The sequence below is a fragment of the Cololabis saira genome, chromosome 15, assembly GCF_033807715.1.
Source record: "Cololabis saira isolate AMF1-May2022 chromosome 15, fColSai1.1, whole genome shotgun sequence".
Taxonomy (NCBI): domain Eukaryota; kingdom Metazoa; phylum Chordata; class Actinopteri; order Beloniformes; family Belonidae; genus Cololabis; species Cololabis saira.
In genome coordinates this window covers 10,462,407-10,483,894 of record NC_084601.1, presented here as the reverse complement: position 1 = coordinate 10,483,894, position 21,488 = coordinate 10,462,407, and the positions used below count along the sequence as shown (strand labels likewise).

The 21,488-nt window shown below is 43.5% G+C and overlaps 1 protein-coding gene across 1 annotated transcript; it reads right to left on the bottom strand.

Moving 5' to 3' along the window:
* Positions 1-4,129: 4,129 nt before the first annotated feature.
* Positions 4,130-20,983, bottom strand: mylipa (myosin regulatory light chain interacting protein a). Its single transcript, XM_061742435.1, has 7 exons — positions 20,766-20,983; positions 19,448-19,638; positions 10,713-10,898; positions 8,859-9,056; positions 8,566-8,730; positions 6,909-7,332; positions 4,130-5,685 (listed from the first exon to the last, which is right to left on the bottom strand). The coding sequence occupies exons 1-7, from the start codon at positions 20,850-20,852 to the stop codon at positions 5,491-5,493; spliced, it is 1,446 nt and encodes a 481-aa protein (XP_061598419.1). The 5' UTR covers positions 20,853-20,983; the 3' UTR covers positions 4,130-5,490.
* Positions 20,984-21,488: the final 505 nt, after the last annotated feature.

The following is a 21,488-nucleotide window of genomic DNA, read 5'->3' as shown; positions in this document are numbered from 1 at the left end:
TCGCCCTGAAATGAGTTTGAATTTAAATCGATAAAATCCAACCCAGCCTTTTTGAAACAATGGATTGTTTGAAGAGTTGGTACAGAGGCGTCAGAGTCCACAGGTCACTATCTGAGTCAGAACAGAGCATCATAGAGCGCCTTTCAGAAGAAAAGACTGGACAAAAGGAACAAGGCTAGAGACACATTTCTACTGACAGAATCATCAGTCCCCCACCCACCCAGCACTAAGTTGTTTTAACACCCAGAGTTGAAAACATATTATGACCCATCTTAACCTTGAAAAGTACTGAGAATGAAGAATGCGTAAATGTGTTCTCGATCATTCTCTCAATTAAAGGGGAACATGATGACTGAACATTGCAAACCATTATGGTTTGTTTGTTTTTAAAAAAAAAGAAAAAAGACCTTATTGTAGTTCAGCCTCTGGCCACTAGATGGCAGCAAACAGCTGCTGAATAAACAGACGTCATGGGGCTCAGAGTCTGTACAGAAGTACTCCTGACAACAAATGAGCTTTCGCAGGTGGAAAAAGGTCCTCAGACTATTTATAGAGATCTAAGCACAAACACTTCGCCTTATAAATATAAGGAAATGTAAAAGTACAAATCCTTTATACGGCTTGTTCTGTTCAGTTTAAACTGACCACTATCTAAGCTGTTCTGCATTGATTTTACTGTATATAATAACTATCTAATATACTCCTGGATATACAGAAAAGTAACTACTGATTCAAAAGATTTTTCCACTCTTTGCCACTGTCTCTACTCTGGAGTTTTTCTTGTTTTTAGACAAGCAGTAAGTCAGGCCGTTAAAATGGGAAATAAATGTTATATGAATGAATGAATGAAGTCCTTAGGGTTTACCTATCAGTCATTTTCAGCCTAAACTCAACATATCCATTTAAATAAAAGATGTTGAGGTCAAACCTTTGCATTTTCAATCAAATCAAACCAACTAACTGAAATGACACAGAACAAATATAATCTGACTGGTTTTAATGAATGATACTGTTCTTCCCTGCATTTCGTCATAGCGTATGCAGTGAATCCTCAGTAGGGCTGAAACTTGAATTAAGACTGCAGTCCAGACCAAAGCTGGACGTCTAACTCTGGACACGTCTCTGTTAAACTGATAAGACTGAAGTGGTGCAGACTTATCAGGCCGCAGCGTTAATAAAACCACTGCTCTTTGACCCCTCATACTGTACTGATAAGATGTTCTGAAATGATTGCCACTGCCAACCAAACTGATAAGAAAAGAACATTTGGGCTCAGGTGGGAACTTCATGGGTCTTGTCAGCTTGTGGCAGCCTCAGGTGTGCAGCCGATGTAGGAAGTAGGTGAACGTCTGACCCGCCGCTGCCTCTCTGGGCCACACGTGTCCAGGCCAAGTTTACTGCTCGGATGGAAAGGGTAACTCTTGCTAATATGCACCACATGTGAGAGCCAGAGCGTGCACGCTGACCGGGTGGCAGGCGGTGACGAAAATGCCTTCATTCCTCCCTGAAAACTGATCATGGCAAATATTTTGCTGGTTTTTCGGGCCCCTTGTGTGGTGACTGATATAAAAAATCTCAAATATTGATACTTAAACTCCAGATAGACTTATCAGTACTGCACCGTACAGGGTTCACTTACCAGTTTTAATTCAAATATCACTCTGAGGGTATGCACGGTATGCACATGGACAACGTGAAAGCATTGCACTTATCTCCAGACTGAATATCCTCTTTGTTCCTTGACTGAAGCTGACTGGCAGCCCTCCTGCAAAAATGACATGTCTGTGCACATTCGTCAGTTGATGCGCCGCAGAGTGGCAGCAAGTCTGTGTAGCTCCTGTTTGTTGAGCTGCTGGACAGTTGAATTTCCCTTCGGGGATGAATAAAGTTCTATCTATCTATCCTGTACACCTCAACATAAACGCATGCACGCTGGTTAGCGCTCACGGACCAGTTCCCAGCTGATGAAGCGCCTGAGAAACGGCTTCATTTGCTCAGAGTCGACTCATCGCAGACGTGTCTGCAGGAGCTACATTTCCCCCGTCGCTACACCACGGGCCCAGACAGATGGCACGCGCACATGGCAGGAGGACGGTAACGTCCGTGAGCATCTTTGATGTTCTCCTACTTGGCATGAGTTGAAATGATGAAGTTAAAACTCTGGATTTCTAAGTGGCACAGGTAACGAGGATGAACGGGAATGTTTCCCCGCCAGGGGAGATGTGCAGGTTTGCGGGGAGAGATGAACTAGAATTTGCTTCCAGGGGAGTTGATGCCGCTAAATTATCTGCGTTTCCTCCTTTATAAACAAGCAGAATGTAAAAAATAATTAGGTTAAAATCGAAAAGAAGTGTGTGTGAGAGAGAAAAAAGGCCATAACAGCTAAGAATACTTGCAAAGGAACCATTCAGGAAATGATCACGTGTTTTCCCTTTGTCATTTCTAAAATACAGTCCTGATTCGTTGTTGGAACAAAATACACTTTATGCTGCATGTTGAAACAGACTGGAGACACAAAAAAGTCATAGGGTCTAGCTACATTTTAAGGTGACAAATTAAACGTTCATTCTTTTTCAGTTTCTGAAATATGAAATACTGACATTAACATGGCAGATGTTTCCGTTAGAGAAACAACCTGCCGCCCCCGGCAGACACCAGGGCCTCCTCAAATAGTTTATATGCGAGTGAAATGACTGGGAAGTTTTTAAGCAACGATAGCTGGTCTAATAGTCCACACCACTAAGGACAGCAGCTTTGTTAGGATTCAAGAATGTTTCTATATGTGGTTTATTATGTCTGATGGGGCCATTAGTGATTCCTAATTTCCTTGTTTTATGCAGATGTATATATTGTGGACTATCTCTCAGAGATTTAAAGAAAACTTCAGATACTTTATTATATTAGTCTCTTAGCTAATTGAGTTTTCACCTTGTTCAGCTGAATTGTTGCTCACTAACTGCATGTCGTAACCTTAACCCCGTAGCACCATGAATATACGAGTGAGACTCTGCAGGTGTACGCATAATTAACAAAAGAAATGTACAGCGTGGTCGTCCAATTTACATCCGTTTGGAGAATTAAAGATAGTTTACACGTGTGAGCTGAAGGTGTTATTTTAAGATCTGGGGATAACTTTTCCAACACCACCTGTTGTTGCCTTTGTAATGCATCCCTACACGGCTGAGCAGAAATCAAAGCTCCTCCTGAAAGCCCCCCACCGTCATCAGCGTCCCTGGAGTTCATTTAATGGCAGCGAAGCCTGCGAGCAACAAACAGATAAGAGAAGGGATGGAAAGAGGGAAGCCATCCCATCGACAAGGTCACAGACAGACTAGAGGTTTCGGGGGAGTAAAAAGAGAGATCGATAGCATCTATACTTAACTCCAGAATCACCTCCAGATATTCCTCTCAGTCCACTGATGCCCGTCAATTCAAATCAACACTTAAGACGTGTGTTTTTCCTGCCACAAGCTGTGCAGCGTTCAGCCCCCTCCCAGCCTCAAGTGACGGGTGACAGGCTGACCTTTCAGTGTGCAGGTCACATGTGGTGCTGAATAGATGGAGGGAAAACCGGCAAGTCTCACACCACTTCCCAGGATGCCACAGTGTCACGTTTAAGGGACAGCCATGTGCTTTTATTGCATTCAAATATTCATGTCAGACAAAACCGATCCTAAACCAGTTTCAGCCAGGTAGTGTGAGCACAGCAAGCCAGATACGTTTATCCCTTTTAATCCTGTGGTAACCAGTTTCCTTTAGGACCGTTTTCCGACGGTGCCACAGAACTTCCACTCGAGTCCTTTGGTCAAATTTCCACAAAGTCACATTTGTCTGCAAAAACCTGAATCCCGGTGTCCTGCCAATTTCTGCTGCTTTGCCAAAAAAAAAAATGCTACCTAATGGTTTTCTACCTTTGTAGAGCTACAATTGTTTTACTCCCTAAACCACTTCCTTTCCCCCCCAATTGGTTCTTTTCTCTTGCCAGGCCGTCATTGTAAATAAGAATGTTCTTAATGACCTGCCCGGTTAAATAAAGGCCAATGACTGAATGAATATCAAATAAAGCCATAGAATTGTTTTTTTTCTCTTTATCGTATAATGTTCACAAAGTGTAATGTAATTCATGTCATGGGTAGTGTATTTGGAAGGATCAAATACTCAACATCCCATATTATCAATTTTACATCGTGCAAGAAATGGACGTGGCAATCAAACTTTGAAAATCGACTGTGCGCATGCACAGAACCACAAAATAGCATTTCTCGGCAGGTAGCAAGAATTGGCAGAACACCGGCATCGCTGGAGTTCTGCCGGTTCTGCTCTCCAGTGAACGCTTTCAGCCATAAAAGCATAATAAATGTTCTCAAAGCCCAGATTTCTGTATTTTCTATGAAAAGAAGTTTATTAATACTTTGTTAAAAGCAGATTTTATAAAAACAAAATACTCATTTTACAAAGCGTAGTGACATTTGCTTCAGAAAACAGAAACAAACTTCTACTTGCACGAATGTGAAAAATAAAATTCTTTACCCTGCAGCTCAACTGTGTCGAAGAAAAACCGTCCGAGGGGAACGTTGTAATAACAAACATGCGTTGCCGCTACGTTAAGGCCGAACCCCCTACAGACGTGGAAACAAACCTAGTAAAGTGGCAATGTCTTTTGTTTAAATAAAGTTGGTAAAATTAAATAGAACATATTGGCTTCAAAATTAAAAAAAAAAAAAGAAAAGCAAGCAAGTATTGCACTTAGTCATCTGAGTACCCTTCAAAATCTCACAGAACAGACAGCCTGGAGCAGAAAGATGGATGTGAGGTGGAGCAGGCCAAGCAGACTATTTTTTTGGATAGTTTTAGTATCAACGAGACTCCTGAAGAGTCGGAGATGGAGTGTCAGCGAGATAATCCCCCCCCCACCCCGCGACCCCTATTCAACCCCAGGATTACAGTCTTGATGCCTGTATGCATGCAGTCTTACATTCAAGAGCAGACCTGCTTGGCCCCCAAAAACCTCCTAACTGGCATTTACGTGAAAGAAAATACTTCCACAACATTAACTTTGCAAACCAAAAGTACTAAAATGGCAAAAACCCTTTAAAATACAAACACTGCATTTAGTTAAGAACAAAAAACTAGTGAGAAAATGACAAAAAGAATAAATCTGTATCAGGTCAACTGATGCAATAATTTAAGAAACTTCAAGAGTTCAATCTTTAAAAAAAAAAAAAAAAAAAAAAAACATACTGTGGTTGGTAATAATATTTAAAACGTTTCTGACAAAATAAAGCAGAAAAACAAACACAGATGGTCCAAAAGGAAATAAAATATGCGCACAGAAGCTGACAGCAGTTCGGGTGTGTTGATCTTTGATTAAACTCAGGAGTTTCCAGAAATCCCACCCAGGAAGGACGCGGAGAAATGTTCCTTCCTCGTGGACTCTGGCTGGTGTCGCTTTAAAGTGATCGTAGTGGGAGTGGGGGGGTTGGGGAGCCTTCAGGTGTGGAACAGCTTGTGTTCGTACTCGATGGTGGAGCAGGTGTGAGGGGAGGCGGGGTCTCTGTGGATGGGGGCGGGGGCGCTGCTGCGGTGCTGGTGGTTGTCTGTCAACGTCAGGCTCAGCAGGCTGGTGCAGGTGGGCAGGTAGACGTGCTGCACGTGCTCCACATCCGACCGGCACACGGGACACAGCTGAAGCACAGGAAAGGAAACTTCTTACTCACAAATATTTGAAGTCATCCCAATTCCAGTTTATACGGAAAAGTATTGTATTCACTTGAGAAAAAAAAAAAATCTGCTGTTTTTCTGAATTAACGAGATAAAATAAAAAAATAAAAAATCTGCTCCGTTTTTCAGAATTAACGAGATACAATTAAAAAAAATAAATCTACTGTTTTTCTGAATTAACGAGATAAAATTTTAATTAAAAAAAATCTGCTCTGTTTTTCAGAATTAACGAGATACAATTAAAAAAATAAATAAATCTGCTCTGTTTTTCTGAATTTCATTTCATTTCATTTTTATTAATATAATTAATTAATATTAATAATTAACCAGATACCTCACAACCTGCAAGAAGTTGTCATTCCCTTGAGCTCGATTTCATGGAAGGAAACATGTTCCGCCTGTCCAGTTTAATCCAGTTTTATTTTGCTTTTGGTTTAAAACATTAGGAGATACTCTTGTCTTTAATTATATAGATGGTATTGTTAGATACCATACCTATATTAACCCCGTTCTTGAAATCATATAGCACTGTTGGAGGGTTATTAGCAGCAGCAACCATAGGCTACTCCATGCAGGTCACGTGAGAGCTTCTCGCAGGTTGTAAACAGAGCAGATTTATTTTTTTTTTCATTAAAACTTTTCTCGGAATTCTGAGACAAGGAACTCGTTAATTTAGAAAAACAGAGCAGAATTTTTTTTTTCTCAAGTGAATGCAATACGCTTCCATAAGCTTACTTCATCTTTACAGATGGTTTTTAAATTATCCTTAAAATGACAGAATTAATGCAGGGTGTGCATGTTTAAAGACATGTTTTCCTCTTTCAGACCCATTCACACGTGTATTAGCCGAGTCACATGATTAGGTATTTTAGTCCAGTTAATGGACGGGAGCTTTGCCCTGCTGCTCTAATCCCCCCATAAGACAAACGCACACAACCTGCTTCCACAAAGATGAGCAACACTTAGCCGATTACGTGTGAAGACAATCAGGTCGTTAGTGCATGATGTTTAAAGATAGGGGACCATTTAAAATAAATCCAAGTTAGAAATACAAGCACAATCTCCCTGTAAAACTGAAGACAATCACAACTTATAGTGCTGATGCTTCTGGTCTGACTGATTAATGAATAAAAAAAGTCCTGCCGTTGCAGCTTGTGTGATATTTTAAGAGTGCAGAAGTGCCTCACCTGCAGCTGGCTCGCGCAGCTCTGGCAGCACACCATGTGGCCGCAGGGGCAGAACGCTGCATCTATCTCCTCTTCACAGCACACCATGCACAGGAGCGCCTCCCGGAGCTTCTGCAGGCGCTCCTGCAGGGCCCGGCTCTGCTGGCAGCTGCTGCAGTCCAGCTCCTTGTTGTGCTGGCTGTCCCTGCCGGGGCAGTGTGACGGAGAGGAGCGCTGCCCGCTCTCAGAGCGGGACACCAGGTCCGCCACGCCGGCGTTGTAGAGCGCACGCCGGGCGTGGTCGTACACTTCCTTGGAGGTTCGTCTGATGTCGAAAACGTACTTCTTGCCCACGTTGATGTTTTCGTTGAGGAAGAGTGAAGCCAAGTGGCCCTTAAAGTCCCTGCTGTACTGCATCATCACGGCGTTGGTCACCGTGTCGCACCTGCACATGAAGAGACGGTTTTAACGTCAGTAAATTGCAGCATTTGACCCTAAATTCAGTACTGATCAAAACAATGCAGTAACACTGCCCGCGTATACAGTACATCCCTGCAGCATTTACAGTTCTATATACGAGGGAAACTAACTTGTTTGAGGAAGAAATTACTGGAAACGGAGAAAAAAAACTGCAGAATGTGCGCTAGCCCCCCCGAAACAAAAGCACAGCTCTTTTGTGCCGTTGCACCATTGTGAATGAGAACAGTTTCAATGCTCAGCCATTTGAATAGTCGCTGCTCTCTGCAAATGTTTCCTGGTGCCACCTTGTCCTCAGAAGTGACTCAATAAGAGAAAACAACAACGACTCATGAGCCATCCAGCAACACTCATCTAGGTCAAGGGTGTGAACGCCATAAAATGGATCCAAAACAAGACTTAAGTTAATGCTTACCAACGTGTGATTCTGCACACTCGACCGAGTGGAACAAGTCTCTGCAGAACACCAGGTTTCCCAGCACCTCTCACACATCCTCGACCATGGGAACAATCCCCCGCACTTTTATAGGCAAATGACTAACAGCTCTAACTAATGGCGCTTTTCCACTAGGGGTCTAACGTGCCGAGTACATACTTTTTCTGTATCTATTCTGCTGAGGTTCTAAGCGGCTGAGTCGCCTGTATCTGATGTCATCACACTACAGGCCCCCAATTGGTCGGGGGTTGGAGTCAGACGTCTGAGTCAGGATCTGACATCAGCGAAAGAGCAACTCAGACGGCTTCTTGTTCATTTTATTCGACAGGCAATGGCAGCACAAAAGTCTGTTTGGTGATCCAACTCTGAGGTGCAGATGTTCATAAACCTGGCTGAGGAAAGAATTAAAAAAAAAAAAAAAAAAAAAAAAAAAAGGGATCTAGACAGGCGAAAAGGAACGACCAGATCCACCAGGAGCTCTGTCAGTCCATAGCTGCTCGCGGCGCCGACACAATCAAAACAAAAAAAAAAAAAAAAAAAAGTGTTGCCGCTTGAAAGCTTCTTTCACTCTCATTTTCTAACTCACAATTCCAGTTGAATTGTTATGGAATAGAAACTTGGCCGAGCTGAGCAGGTACTAGTGTAAAAGTGGCATAAGACTGCAAACATAACAACCACACCCCCCCACCCCCACCTCAGCTACATGCAAGTGCTTAGAACTGGACTTATCTCAGTTCACCACACACGCTAATCCTCGGTCCTCACCTGTAGAAGGCGTGGGTCTCTGTGATGGCCCGGTACAGGCCACTCGCTGCACGGTTACTGATCAGCTTGAACAGAAGCACCAGGCTGTCGTTGGTGTCCTTGGTGACGGTCAGGTAGACACTCTTCCCCGACTGCGTGGCAATCTGGATGATTGGATAACTTATCCTAAAATAAAAAGGCAGAGAGACCATTGTTGTACAGTAACACCTTCAGTACAAGATTATTTGCTTTATAAAGGATTTAATTCTCAATCTGAAGGCAGTTTTATGTAACTTGTAGCCACAAGAACACACCTGTTGACCAGGCTGAAATCCTCCTTACAGATGGCAATGCCCTCAGGGCCGACTCCGATGGCCAAGCGCTGGCCGCCTGCATCGCGGGCCCAGTGCCACTCCACACCGTAGTGCTCCAGAGAGGAGATCAGCTGCAGGGCCTGGTACTCCACCGAGCCCTGGCTCAAGCCTTCCAAAGCTTTGTGTCTAGATGTGATGCTGCAGGACAAACAAAGTGCAAGTTAGACATACTGTAAATGGATTAAACCAGCAGATGAGTTACGACGTAAACACTTCAGAATAAATAAGGTGCAGGTATAACCAAGAACAGCTGACTGGACTAGACAAACAGGTTTGGCAGCTTTGTTTAGCAGATAAGGAATATGGTTTCATTCTTTTAGGCATGCAACAAACAGTGCTTTGTGTGCAGAAACTGTTCAAAGGGGAAACCTCAAAGAGCGAAAACATGAAATGTGTGGTCTGAGTGTTCAACAGCTGCAGACCGAAGCAACTCAGAAGGAAGAGATACGACCATGAGAACAGTTTTCAGGCCCACTCGTCAAACGACTGATAAGGAAATGAGTCTCATGTACTCTTTGAATGTAGTAGTCGGTCAACACTGTCACCTTTGTTTTGGCAGAAGCTACAGGCTAGGAAGTTCTGCCAGTGTCAACAAACGCAACGAGACTGCCAGCAGGCTGCTGTTGGCTGGTCAGCGCCTTCGGAGCAGCTCTAACGGGTACAGACACCATGCCACTAAATTCAGACCTAAAATCCTTCACCGCTGTTTAATTACTAAAAAAAACAAAAAAAAAACAAAAAAAGAACACCACGTTATTACGTGGGGACATTGTTCCATCCCTGATGTTGACCTTCTCCAGAACGGGCAGAGCTTCAGGAGGCCGATCTAATGTCAACAAGCTATGCTTGCATTTTTAAAAGGCTATTAAAAGTTAGCGAGGTGTTCTGCAAACAACATAAAAATCAATAGCTTATCCTTTAGGACCTCTGACTACTGAAAAACAACGACCAACCAATGTTGACAGCAAAAACGATGCCTTCACCTCAGTACTCAGGGGGGATGGTGGATTTTATCATATGGGGACAGATAATTTGTGCTGATTACAAATAATATAATATATTACAAATAATAGCACTGACCAAAACACCTGCAGAAATACTGCAGGAATGACATAGCAGCAGTTAAATGCAGCCTTCTGTAAGCTTTAAATATCCACTGGGCTTACATCAAATACATCAAAACAACAATAAAAAACAGTTTTCTGAACTTATCAATATGACTCTGTCCTTCAAAGGATAAGTAAAATGGATCACTGCAAAAACTTAACAAGAATATTTGTCTTATTTCTAGTTAAAATGTCTCATTTTAGTAAAAAAAAAGAATCTTATTACACTTAAAACAAGACTCATCACTGGAAAAAACAACAATTTTCACCTGTTTCAAGCAGATTTTCACTTAAAATAAGTAGAAAAATCTGCCAGTGGAACAAGATTTTTTTGCTTGTAATGAGAAGATAAATCTTGTCCCACTGGCAGATTTTTCTACTTATTTCAAGTGAAAATTTACTTGAAAGAGGTGAAAATTGTCAAATAAGTTATGTTTCTGGTGTTATTTTTCTAAATGTTGAAATAGCAGTAAAACCACATTCATTGATGAAATGACATAAGGGATGGAAAGGGGGGATGACAGTTTTACAGGGGGGATGATTTGGACCGTTTTTATTTCAGGGGGGACGCCATCCACCCTCATCCCCCCTCAACTCCAGTACTGCTTCACCCTGATTACTACTTCTCGGGGAGGTTTTCATGCCCAGTTTCTCTTCAGGCCTGCGTCAGATCGCACGGAGAGCGTACCTGCTGATGGTAGCGGCGCTCGGCTCCTCCCCACACAGCTCCGAGTAGAAGTACTGGGCCGTGTTTTGGTTGTAGTCGCCGAACTCCGCCTGTGCCAGGAGTGCGCTCAGCTCCTCCGCCTGCTCCGAGCCCATGCGCAGGTGACCGTTGTGCAGGTCCTCCTTCACGTGCGTGAAGAACAGGTGTCTAAAGGGGAAAAACAAGTATGAGCGCCGTTATTACCTACGTTATAATACACACAAGCTTCACCGTCATGTGTTCATGGTACAGTTAATCTCCGTGTTATGACGAGGCCCCAACACGCTGAGCAGGTGAAAGGCGAGGATGTCCGACAGCAGGCGTCTCAGGGTGGGAGACGGGAATAACAACCGTTGCGGCCGCGCGCTAACAGTTTCCATTTCAGTTACTTCCTCAAAACAGTTTCCTTCACAGAACTTTCACTGGAGGCTACGAGGGGAAGTGGTGACAGGAGTGTGCATCACATTTAGCAGAAAACCCGCCAGGGTGATTGGACCTGGACGGTGGTGTCAAAAGTATTCACATTCATTACTCAGGTAGAAGTATAGATACTAGAGTTTAAAAATACTCCTGTAGAAGTTGAAGTATCAACTCAAGTTTTTACTCAAGTATAAAAGTACTGGTTTCAAAACTACTTAAAGTATAAAAGTAAAAGTAATGTAAGGGGGGGAAAGCCATTAAGGACAAAAGCCATTGGAAATGAATCTTAGTATAATGCAAATATATTAAAGAACCATATATGTGTACTATTGAGCATTAACATGTGTTTCAGAGAGCAGGAGATATGATGATTAGTTGCCTATAAGTATTGTAATGGTGCAAAAAGTCAAACTTCAGAGGCATGTTATCATTTATCCTAACCTTTATTGGAATGTACATCCAAGTTTAGTTGCAGGAATCTGAGGGAACGGATGTAAGAACAAAACTGGACAAGAACATCTGAAACAACCACAACCAAATTCACTCTATCCGGATGGAGCAATTTAACTGGATAGTTTTTTTTAAAGGCCGAAATGAAATAGAGTAACGAGGCTGTTTTTAAAATGTAAGGAGTAAAAGTAAAAAGTCGTCTGAAAAATAATTACTCCAGTGAAGTATAGATGACCAAAATTTCTACTTAAGTAAGGTAACTAGGTAAGGCAAGTATTTGTACTTCGTTACTTGACAGGCTGGACGGTAAGCTTCAAACATGTATAAACCCACCCGCTGCCAGACCGCCGTCTTCAACGCTTAAGTGTAAGCAACCTTCACTTCACGTGGCATCAGCTCCCGCCACAAAAAGGGTCATGTTTCTACCAACAGCTGGGAAACGGCTTAAAAACGGAAAACAAAAACCAGTAAATAAACGCCATTGTTTGGGTTATGTGATGAGAACACAGAGTTCTGCTTATTTAAGTTTTCAGGGGGAAAAAAAAAACCCTTGTTTAGACTAGATGTGAAATATTCCTTCCACGTGCAGCAGAAGAACCACCCTGACCGACTCGGTCCTGATGTCACGCTGACCCCAAGCAGCCTGGCAGAACCTCCCTTCAGGTGACCTACAAACCTGAGGAAGATTGTAAACCAGTCACCTGCTCCAGAAGCAGCAAACCAGCCAAAGTCCAGAGCTTCAACTTCTGCATACGAAACCGTTTCATAGCGCTCTTCAAGTCTCCTCACCCTCACGTGGTCAACAACAACTGGCCGCACAGAACCTGTAACCGCTTGTTATTTCAGCTAACTATTTCAGCAAACTTCCCCAGACCTGCAGGTCTCTAAAGAGCAACGCTGCAGGGGTGTCAAAATAATTTTGCTTTGCGGGCCGGATTTGACCGATTTTTTTCTCGCGGGTCACACACTCGAAATAACGAAAACTTTTTTCTAATTCTTTTTTTTACTATTTTTATCTTATCAAATATCAGTTTAGTTCATTTTAAAAAGGAAATATGCACTTTGTTTACACTCCTATGTAAAATATATTTCTTCAGGATCTTTTCTTGAAATTTCTCATTTTTTTTCAAATTATGTAAGATACTTTTAATATCATTTTACAAAGATAAACACAAACAAGTATGTTTTTTTTAATATTTCGCTTTTTTATAGGAAATTTAATTAAAAGCAAAATCTTTCTTATTACATCCAAGAGTGTTTCTTTGGGATTTAGAGATTTTTCCAGTACAATTATGTGTATTTAAACTTAAATTCTCCGAATAAATATCTTCTATCATCTTTTTTAGCAGTGATATTTTTTCTTGCGAAAATATATAATAGTAGTCAGTTAATAAAAATAAACGACCGTCTAGAAAGAAATAAAATCGGCAAATGCATTCTAGAAAACTAAAAAAAAATGTCGAAAACGGCTCTCTTTGTGGAATAACGATGGAGTTGTAGAAGAAATATATTATCGGATATGGTGCGATTCATGACAATTATTTATGCCTTCCTTTTTAGTAAATTAACATTTAATTTTTTTGCGTTGGAAACTTCTCGCGGACCGCATGAAAATCTCCCTCGGGCCGCATTTGACACCCCTGGCTTAGAGGGACATCCCCATTCATCAGATCCTACCGGACCTGAGGGGGTTGAGAGGTGGAAATGTTTGGGTGCTTATTAAGGACTCTCGTGGGAGCGATGTGGGTTAGTCTTTTCCGTCACTTTGTCATCAGTAATCACAATACACAAACCTGCATTTAACAAACACACCTCAACCAATACGCATGCTCTCATTGTGCTTCTAAAAAGCATCTTCCCCGGCAGCTGCGAGGCTCAAAGTGAGTCTACGCCACCCCTGCAAAAGCCAGACTGTAACAACCAGGTCTCACAGCCTCAGGCCTAACAAACACTGCTTTGATATGGTGTTAAACATCCCAAACACTGCGCTCTATTGTGTCAGGCCCAGCAGGCGTCATGTGATGAAGAGCTGCCAGTTGCTACCTGCCTGACGCAAACAATGGGACCGGCTCGACTAGGAGTTTATTACAGGTTGACGGCAAAAGGTTACTACAGGGCGGGCTGCACAGGTTACTCCAGGTCATACGCCGAGTGAAAGAGGTTGATATCGGTCCCCGTGTAACCGTGTGAACATCTTAAAAGGCGTCAGCTCAGAACGAGCCTGGGTCTGCTGAGTTGGTGCTGTAATAATACTCAGAGACTTCATGTTGCCAGATGTCTGAAGCGTTGAGGTTATTCTTGCCGTCTTGGGCTCCCACGTGTGCAAATTTACAGGCGTGCAGCCGTACCCCAACGCCGCAGCACTCAGATTACTGATAGCTGTTCCTGCCCAACTTGTTCTACGTGGAAGCTGCAAGACATTAAATATGCAAAACCTTACCAAAGCATCTCCACCAGCGAGCCTTGTGACACATGGCCGTCTCTAAATACTTTGTGTGGCAACAAAACTCCACATCTACAGAGTTTGTTTATTTCTGGATTGTCCCAAACACGGTCCCTGTTATCCTTCGGGAGGACGGGAGTACACTTATAGCTGCTTGACCTCCACATTAAGCAGATAGCTTCAGTCAGCTGTGCCAGGATCAGAGTGTATTAGACGGAGGAGTGCTGACTCAGCACCCTCAAGGTCCAGCCTATATTTTGCACATGGAGGAAAAGAGCGCCCGTATCAAGTGTGTCTCAGAACCAACTCAGAGGCTGCTTTGTTGACTCGGCCGGAAAAAATCCTCCTACAGCTCATGACATTTACACGACATCAAGTCCGTGACTTAGCGGCGCTGAATGGAGGGACTCCAGCCGGGACACGAGGGTGCCGTGCAACACTGCTGCTCTATACAGCAGCCAGCCCCTCCCCCTTAATTGCCATCACTTTTTCCTGATTTACCATGGGAAGAGCCAACACAACTCTTCAAACATGTCTGCACGTGCACCTCTACAGAGCTGCCCGTACTTCTGACACAGAGGCCATCATCACATCGCCTTGTTCTCCAACAGAGGCTGAATGCCAGGAAGTCTCTGTTGAGACTGAAGTCTGGTGGCCTGCTGTTACTGGGTTACGACACACGGCTTTGTCCTTTAAAAAGAGATGAGTCAATGAGGTTTAAAATTACTCGCAGTAAGTCGCAGGTCCGTGTACTTCGCGGCCATCCGTTTTTTGTTTTGAAATGACAAAATAAAAAGAGAAATAATCCAAAATAATCCGTTTCCCATCTTTTGTTTTGATAATAAAAAACGGGAAACGGATCGTTATCCATTATCCGTTATCCGATTTCATTGATGTGTTTGAAAATCGAAATTGGGAATTAAAACAGCGAGTGGAAAACTCTTTTCTCTATTTCCTATTGTCACAACATCACTGCAGTTTCATGACGGAGTGAAGACAGATTACAGATTTAAACTCATGTTTCATATTTGATTTATTTTCTGTTTCAACATTAAAAAAATATAAAACTGTTAATTTTCAATCTGATGAACAAAAGAACCAGAAAAAACTTTCTTCATTTATTACTGCGCATGTGCAATCCCCCCATTTGTCCAATTCTTGTTTTCAGTATCCTTGGAAACGAATAGGAAATGGAGAAAAGAGTTTTCCACTCGCTGTTTTAATTCCCAATTTCGATTAACACATCAATGAAATCGGATAACGATCCGTTTTCCATTATCAAAACAAAAGATGGGAAACGGATTATTTTGGATTATTTCTCTATTTTTATTTTGTCATTTCAAAACAAAAAAACGGATGAACTCGAAGTACACGGACCGTCGCAGCCCTCCTGTGAATGTTGACACTCGGGAAATGTTCTTTTTACAAGAAACAAGGCAGGAAATCGACTGAACTCGTCACCCTGCTCGTCTCTTTTTGATGCAGTCTGTGACAGCTCTGTGGCTCAACAACACAGCAGCACAAAAACTTCCCCGCCGACTGAAACCCAACACCACCACCGAGATGCCACACCTCATCCAGCCAATCAGCAGCAGAGTTTCAGGCTGCATCAGTTGGCCTCAACAATGCAGTTTGTAAAGCTAGTCAAATGACACACAGCCAGCAGCGCTGCAGGGTTACTCGCTGCCAATGACCTATAGTTACCTCTGCTCAACATCTTCTCTGGAGTCGTGGGCGGACTCAAAGAGAGCGCCTGTATTTCTGCAGTTTGAAACTTGTTGCGGGGCATTAATACCAGACGCTAAATGTAACGCATTTATCTCACACTGACGAGCAGAACTGAAAGCTACTTAGCAATGAAACAAAGAGGCTATTTGTTTGCTGAATTCCTCGGGTCACAGCCCGGTCCAGTGTGCTGGCCGGTAAAAGTGTAATTAAGAGCCCGGCATCAAGCTGAGGATCTGGCATTTGAATAAATCAGACGGCCGGCACCCCGAGAAATACGATTAGACAAAGTAACTTGTAGATTACACTAGTGGATAAAGAGATGTTTAAAAGCACGTTACGACATTGCCTGTGTGGATTTCTACACCGAAACGATGAGACGTGTGACCTGACAAAAACAAGGACAAAAAAGACCTTGAATTGTTTTTTTTGTTAATACATTTGAAAAGGACACACAGAAACAATATTGCCGTCAAAACACAAGCAGTAATGCCATTTCATCTCCCGGTTGGAGCCAGTAGGACCTGCCATAGCTGAACCACGGTACCAGGTTTCTCTCTGCAAAATTAGGCCCCGTTTACACGGAGCAAAAACGATGGCGTTTTCATGCGTTTTGGCCGTTCGTTTACACGAAAACGAAGCTCAAAGCCCCCAAAAACGATCATTTCTGAAAACTCCGGCCAAAGTGGAGATTTTCAAAAACTCCGTTTTCACGTTTGCTTGTAAACGGAGGAAAACGGAGATTTAGGCTTCAGAACGTCACATTATGCAACAGAAACGTCACCAGCATCATTTGTGCGACCTGTGTTTACAATTTGTTTGGCCACCGTCAATATTTTCTTTTATTTTACCCGTTTTAAAATTCTAAAGTCACACTTTTCCACTTCTCTGTCACTTCCAAGTCTTGGAAGTAACTGACAGTCAAGGCTGATTTATGGTTCCGTGTTACACCAACGCAGAGCCTACGGCGTAGGGTACGCGGCGACTACATGTGTCATTTGTTGATGTTTTTTTCCAGGATTCCGATTGGCTAGCATGACTTTATCTTCTCGTTACACTGCCCCCTGTAGGTTTGGCTGCTCATAGCACCTTAACAGCGTTTTCATGCGGGTTCGTGTAAACGAGGATATTTTTGAAAACGTAGAGGGGAAAATATCCGTTTTTGTAAATACCCGGCTATGTGTAAACGTGGCCTTATTCATCTGGAGGACATAAGGCCAGAAGCCAAAGGGACAACCTGGACAGAACAATGGTCTTAATAAGACCACATGACAGAGGGATGACTTCCTGCATACATGTCCCTGAATGTTTTTGGTCACACCTGCACTGCCGTTTCACCGTTTAGTAAAAAGCTTTAATATTTAACTTATTTAGCTAAAATAAACCACTAATAGAAGGGAACAAATTAACATTTAAAATGTAAAAGCACACCGAAGCAGGCAGTCACTGTTAAATGATGCAGATAATGCGTGCTGGGTAATGCGGTGCAGCTCATTTAGTCGAGCAAAGATGCTTTATAAGCTACCGCGCAGTGCTTTCACGCACGAGCCTGTGGAATAACTGCAAAAGAGCTCCAACGACCTGAACGCCTGAAGGAGGCGTGCTCCAGCTCCAACGCTCCAGAGCAGCACGCTGACCCAACACGAGGGAAAAAACAAAGTATGTGACCAAGTACGATAAGAAAAGTACAAAATATGCAAAGTGTTGACATTTAAAAACAAAAAAAAAACAGAATGGGTGGATTCTGGATACAGGTGACCTGTCGATTCTGAGCATTAGACGAGAAAAGTCACATCTAATATAACTTTCACCATCGCACAGAGAGGACACGGCTTTCGACTGCAACTCCTAAAAACCCCATTGTTTTAGTGGATATCACATCTTCCAACACGTAATCCCTAAACCATATGAACAATGAATTAAGAGAAGGCATCCAAGCGGCCAGCTGCATGTGAGCGTGCACACTGGAGCGGCCGGTGAGGCTTTACGTGGCAGAGTACACGGCGGCTTATATAATCAGACCTATGTGGGTTCACAAGATTATGTAATCAGGCCTTTAAGAAGGACACGGAGGCAGGTGCCAACTGCTCAGATCATCCCAAAATTAGGTGCCGAGAACTTTACTTCGGTACACATCCTACTTTAGGAGCTACGGAGAACACAACATTGCAGATAAGCTGACAAAATAGTACTTAATTATTGCACAGTAAGAGCAACAGGAAGTCATTGCATTATGCCGCCGGCTTGTTTGCAGCTCAACCAGCTTGTGAAGGAGTTACAGCAGCTTAACTGGGTCAAAGGTGACAGAAAGCGAGGGAAAAAAAACTGCACTCTGCTGTAAACCGAACTGAAAAAAACTAAACAAACAGGCCTTAAACTTACTTCTAGAAGCCGAGGTAGAACTTCTGAATACAGTTTAGCTGCTTTAATTCTTCAAAACATGCCCTTCAAAAGGATTTACTTTACCCAATATGCAGGGTTGGGCCTTCCCAGAGCAGCACCTCAGTCAAAACACACAACAACTCGCCCTGAACTTTCATAAAAATGTCTGTTTGCACTTCCATCTCAACTGTATCACACGGAGCAGATGGAGGCCATGAAGAATGCTCCAAAATTAAACATTACTTGACGTCACGGTGGACTGTGCCCTGTGGATCTATTAGCAGGAGGCCACAGACTCTTGTCTGCATGCTCACATTGTTATCTCACCTTTTTTTCTCCCCCCCCACCCTCCAATCACCCGACACCAGCCATCTGCTGATAACCTCTGCTAATCTGGCGGAGGTCAGCGTGCAGGCAGCCAAGTGTCCTCTGAGCTCTCAACCCCAGTTTTCTTTCACTTTCCTCTTCAAGGGTTGCCGAATATGGGCCATATTGAGGGGGTAGGGGGGGGTGACCGAGTGAGCACTTAATATCCAGCAGTCACTCAATATGTGAAAGCAGAGTACAAAGTTGGTATTGGGGGGCAGATAAAAGCAGGGAAGATCACAGCCAAAGATGACACACTTGTGATTAAACGCTCCAACGATGAGCTGCGTGTGATGACGAGCAGGACGCTCGGTTTTAAGAGACACCTAACAGGTTTCTCATCATGTGAGCTCTGATTCACACCGGAGCTTCCTGCTTAGTGATATCAGACCTGTCACGGCAGCACCCGGGGTGGGGGTTGCTGGGAACGCTACTCAATCCTCTTTATGGGCAAACGCACATAGGTTGACTAAAACGGCCCAGAGACAGTGGAAACCCTTCACAGATCTCAGAACCAACTCATTAGAATTTAAAAAAAAAAGCAAATCTGCAAGAGTGTCAAATGTTGGAGGGACGGGGACGGGGGGGGCTCAAACAATTGAAACAAAAAGTTATTTTTCAGCTGAATGGGAGCCGTGACTAGAGGTCCAGGCTGCCACGCAGCACAGAGGGTCCCGGGGGGGGCCAGAGGGACACAGCCGCAGAGCTGCTGGATCACATTTCCAGCCTGGCTTTCCACCAGAATGACCTGTAGTAACCCCGGAAGGGCTTGGGGGAGAGGTTACTACAGTTCATTTCTACCACACTGCAAACAAAGTCCTCACATTACAGTCTAGAGGATCTCTTATGATGGCTTTGTTTGTGTGTTCGTAAGCTTCCACCCCCCACGTGCCGTCAAGTATTGAAGTAGCAGAAATGGTTGTGCCGGTACCTCGTCTGTTCCTGCAGGATGAGATGGGGCTCTACGAAAAACTTGACTCGCAGCCTGAGCCGACAGGGCGTCACGTTATCCATCTGCTGGCAGATACGATTCCTCAGGTTCAGCCAGAGACTCTCTCCTTTGCCGCCTGTGAACTGCAGCCCGAAGTAGTCCACTTCGATTATGCCCAACTTTCTGCAAACCTGGAAGGAGATGAAAGAACAAGGCCACGAAAGTGAGATTTAGTCTACGAATGCAAAAAGGAGGAACCACCGGAGCCCACTGAGCATCTCTTATCTAGAGTAGAAGAGCACAGCGGCGAGCAGACAGCGAGAGCGACTTTTGACTTCTGCACACATGAGACCCATTATTGTTCTAGTTCACTTCCAAGCTAAGTGTGATGTCGCGGAAGCAAACTTTAAACCCTCTGCCAGGGTAAGAGACAGCATGGGTTCTTACATAACTGCAGGGGGGGGGGGGGCATCTATAGGAAGCCTGGAGGCTGAGATAAATGACTACAGGCCATGCATACAATATGGGAAATTACACTTTATTAATTAAAAAAAACAAAAAACAAAAGAGCCTGAAACATCTGGTGAAAAGGTTCCAGTTAAGATATGGTGTCCCTGTTAATTTAAAAGGAGGTGAACACCTCTTTAGGGGAGGTGAGCGCAGACAAGTTTCACTTGCGTGCAGTGGGAGAGTTACGAAGTGAACTCTAGTAACCCCGGACAGAAGCCGTCCGCCTCGACTACAGGCTGATTTATGGTTCCGCGTTACATCGACGCAGAGCCTACGCCGTAAGGGTCCGCGTCGCCGCGAACCTTTACGCCGTACGCGTGCGTTGATGTAACGCGGAACCATAAATCAGCCTTAAGCCATCCAGGTACCAGTGACCTTCAGTACATTCCCATTATGCTTATAAAGCTTTCTTGGCCCAACAAAGTTTTGGTTGTTTAATCAACATGTCATCTTCAGAGGTTTAGTTTATGTTCCGCCGGCGTGCAGAACATTTGGCGTCTCCAGTCTTTGTGTTCCCCACAGGACTGGATCTGTTCCTGCAGCTCCCCACAAACTCACATCAGATGGCATGGATTCAATTACTTAAAATTATTAATATTGCAAAACAGGTTTTTAGTTTTCTTTGTATTATGTTTGAGATTCGTTAAAGAGGGGAGGAAAAGCGACATCAAATTGAGTTTTTTTTATACAATTAAGCGTTTAAACTTTAATACAATCAAAACTCTTGGTCCACGTTTAACCCCGACCCGCTCTGTTAATTCCCATCACAATAATGAGGACGGTGTGTGAATGTGAGAGCACGGATCACCTTGTTCAGACAGTCTTCTCCGTTCGCCTTCGCATCCACTTCCACTTCCATCACCACCGAGTCCGGCCGAGTAACGTGGCACAGCATTCTGGCTGGGTGTTCTGCAAGTCTTTGGCGTTGTCACTCTTTAAAACAGCTCGGGATCCTGCTTCAAAGCCCTCTACATCAAGCCTTCATCACTTACTTTCCCCGCTTTCACTCCGCATGTGTGTTTGTGTCGCGTCTGTGGTCCCCGCCACCAGCTGTAGCGTATATCAATGAGATGCGGCGTTAGCTCCGCCCACTTAGATTCTGACCAATGGGAGCTCGTTTAACAATCCCCGCCGACATTCTGGCCAATAGGAAGTCTTGTTACATCCAGGCTGTTCAAGCTTACCTCTGTGCCGTGAAGTCCGAGGAGGAGACTGCGCCCTCATGTGAAACGTGTTTTGTGTGCAGCTAAAAGACATCTGTACACCTTCATCTAGTAAATAAGATATTCTTGGAAACTCCACATCATTTCACGCCAAGTTGGGCAGAGTCCTCTGTAAATAATATATGAGAATGCATTCCAAAAATAGCAGTTATAATAGCTGAGGATGCATGTGCCAATTGGCTTTTTTATGTTGCTGAAAGCTTTCATGATTTTTTAATATTAGAAGCTTCTTTATTTATTTTTTTTGGACAACTTACTTCCTCTTTTTCATAGTCGGTGCTTTTGCAACACAGGAACTCAAACCTGTA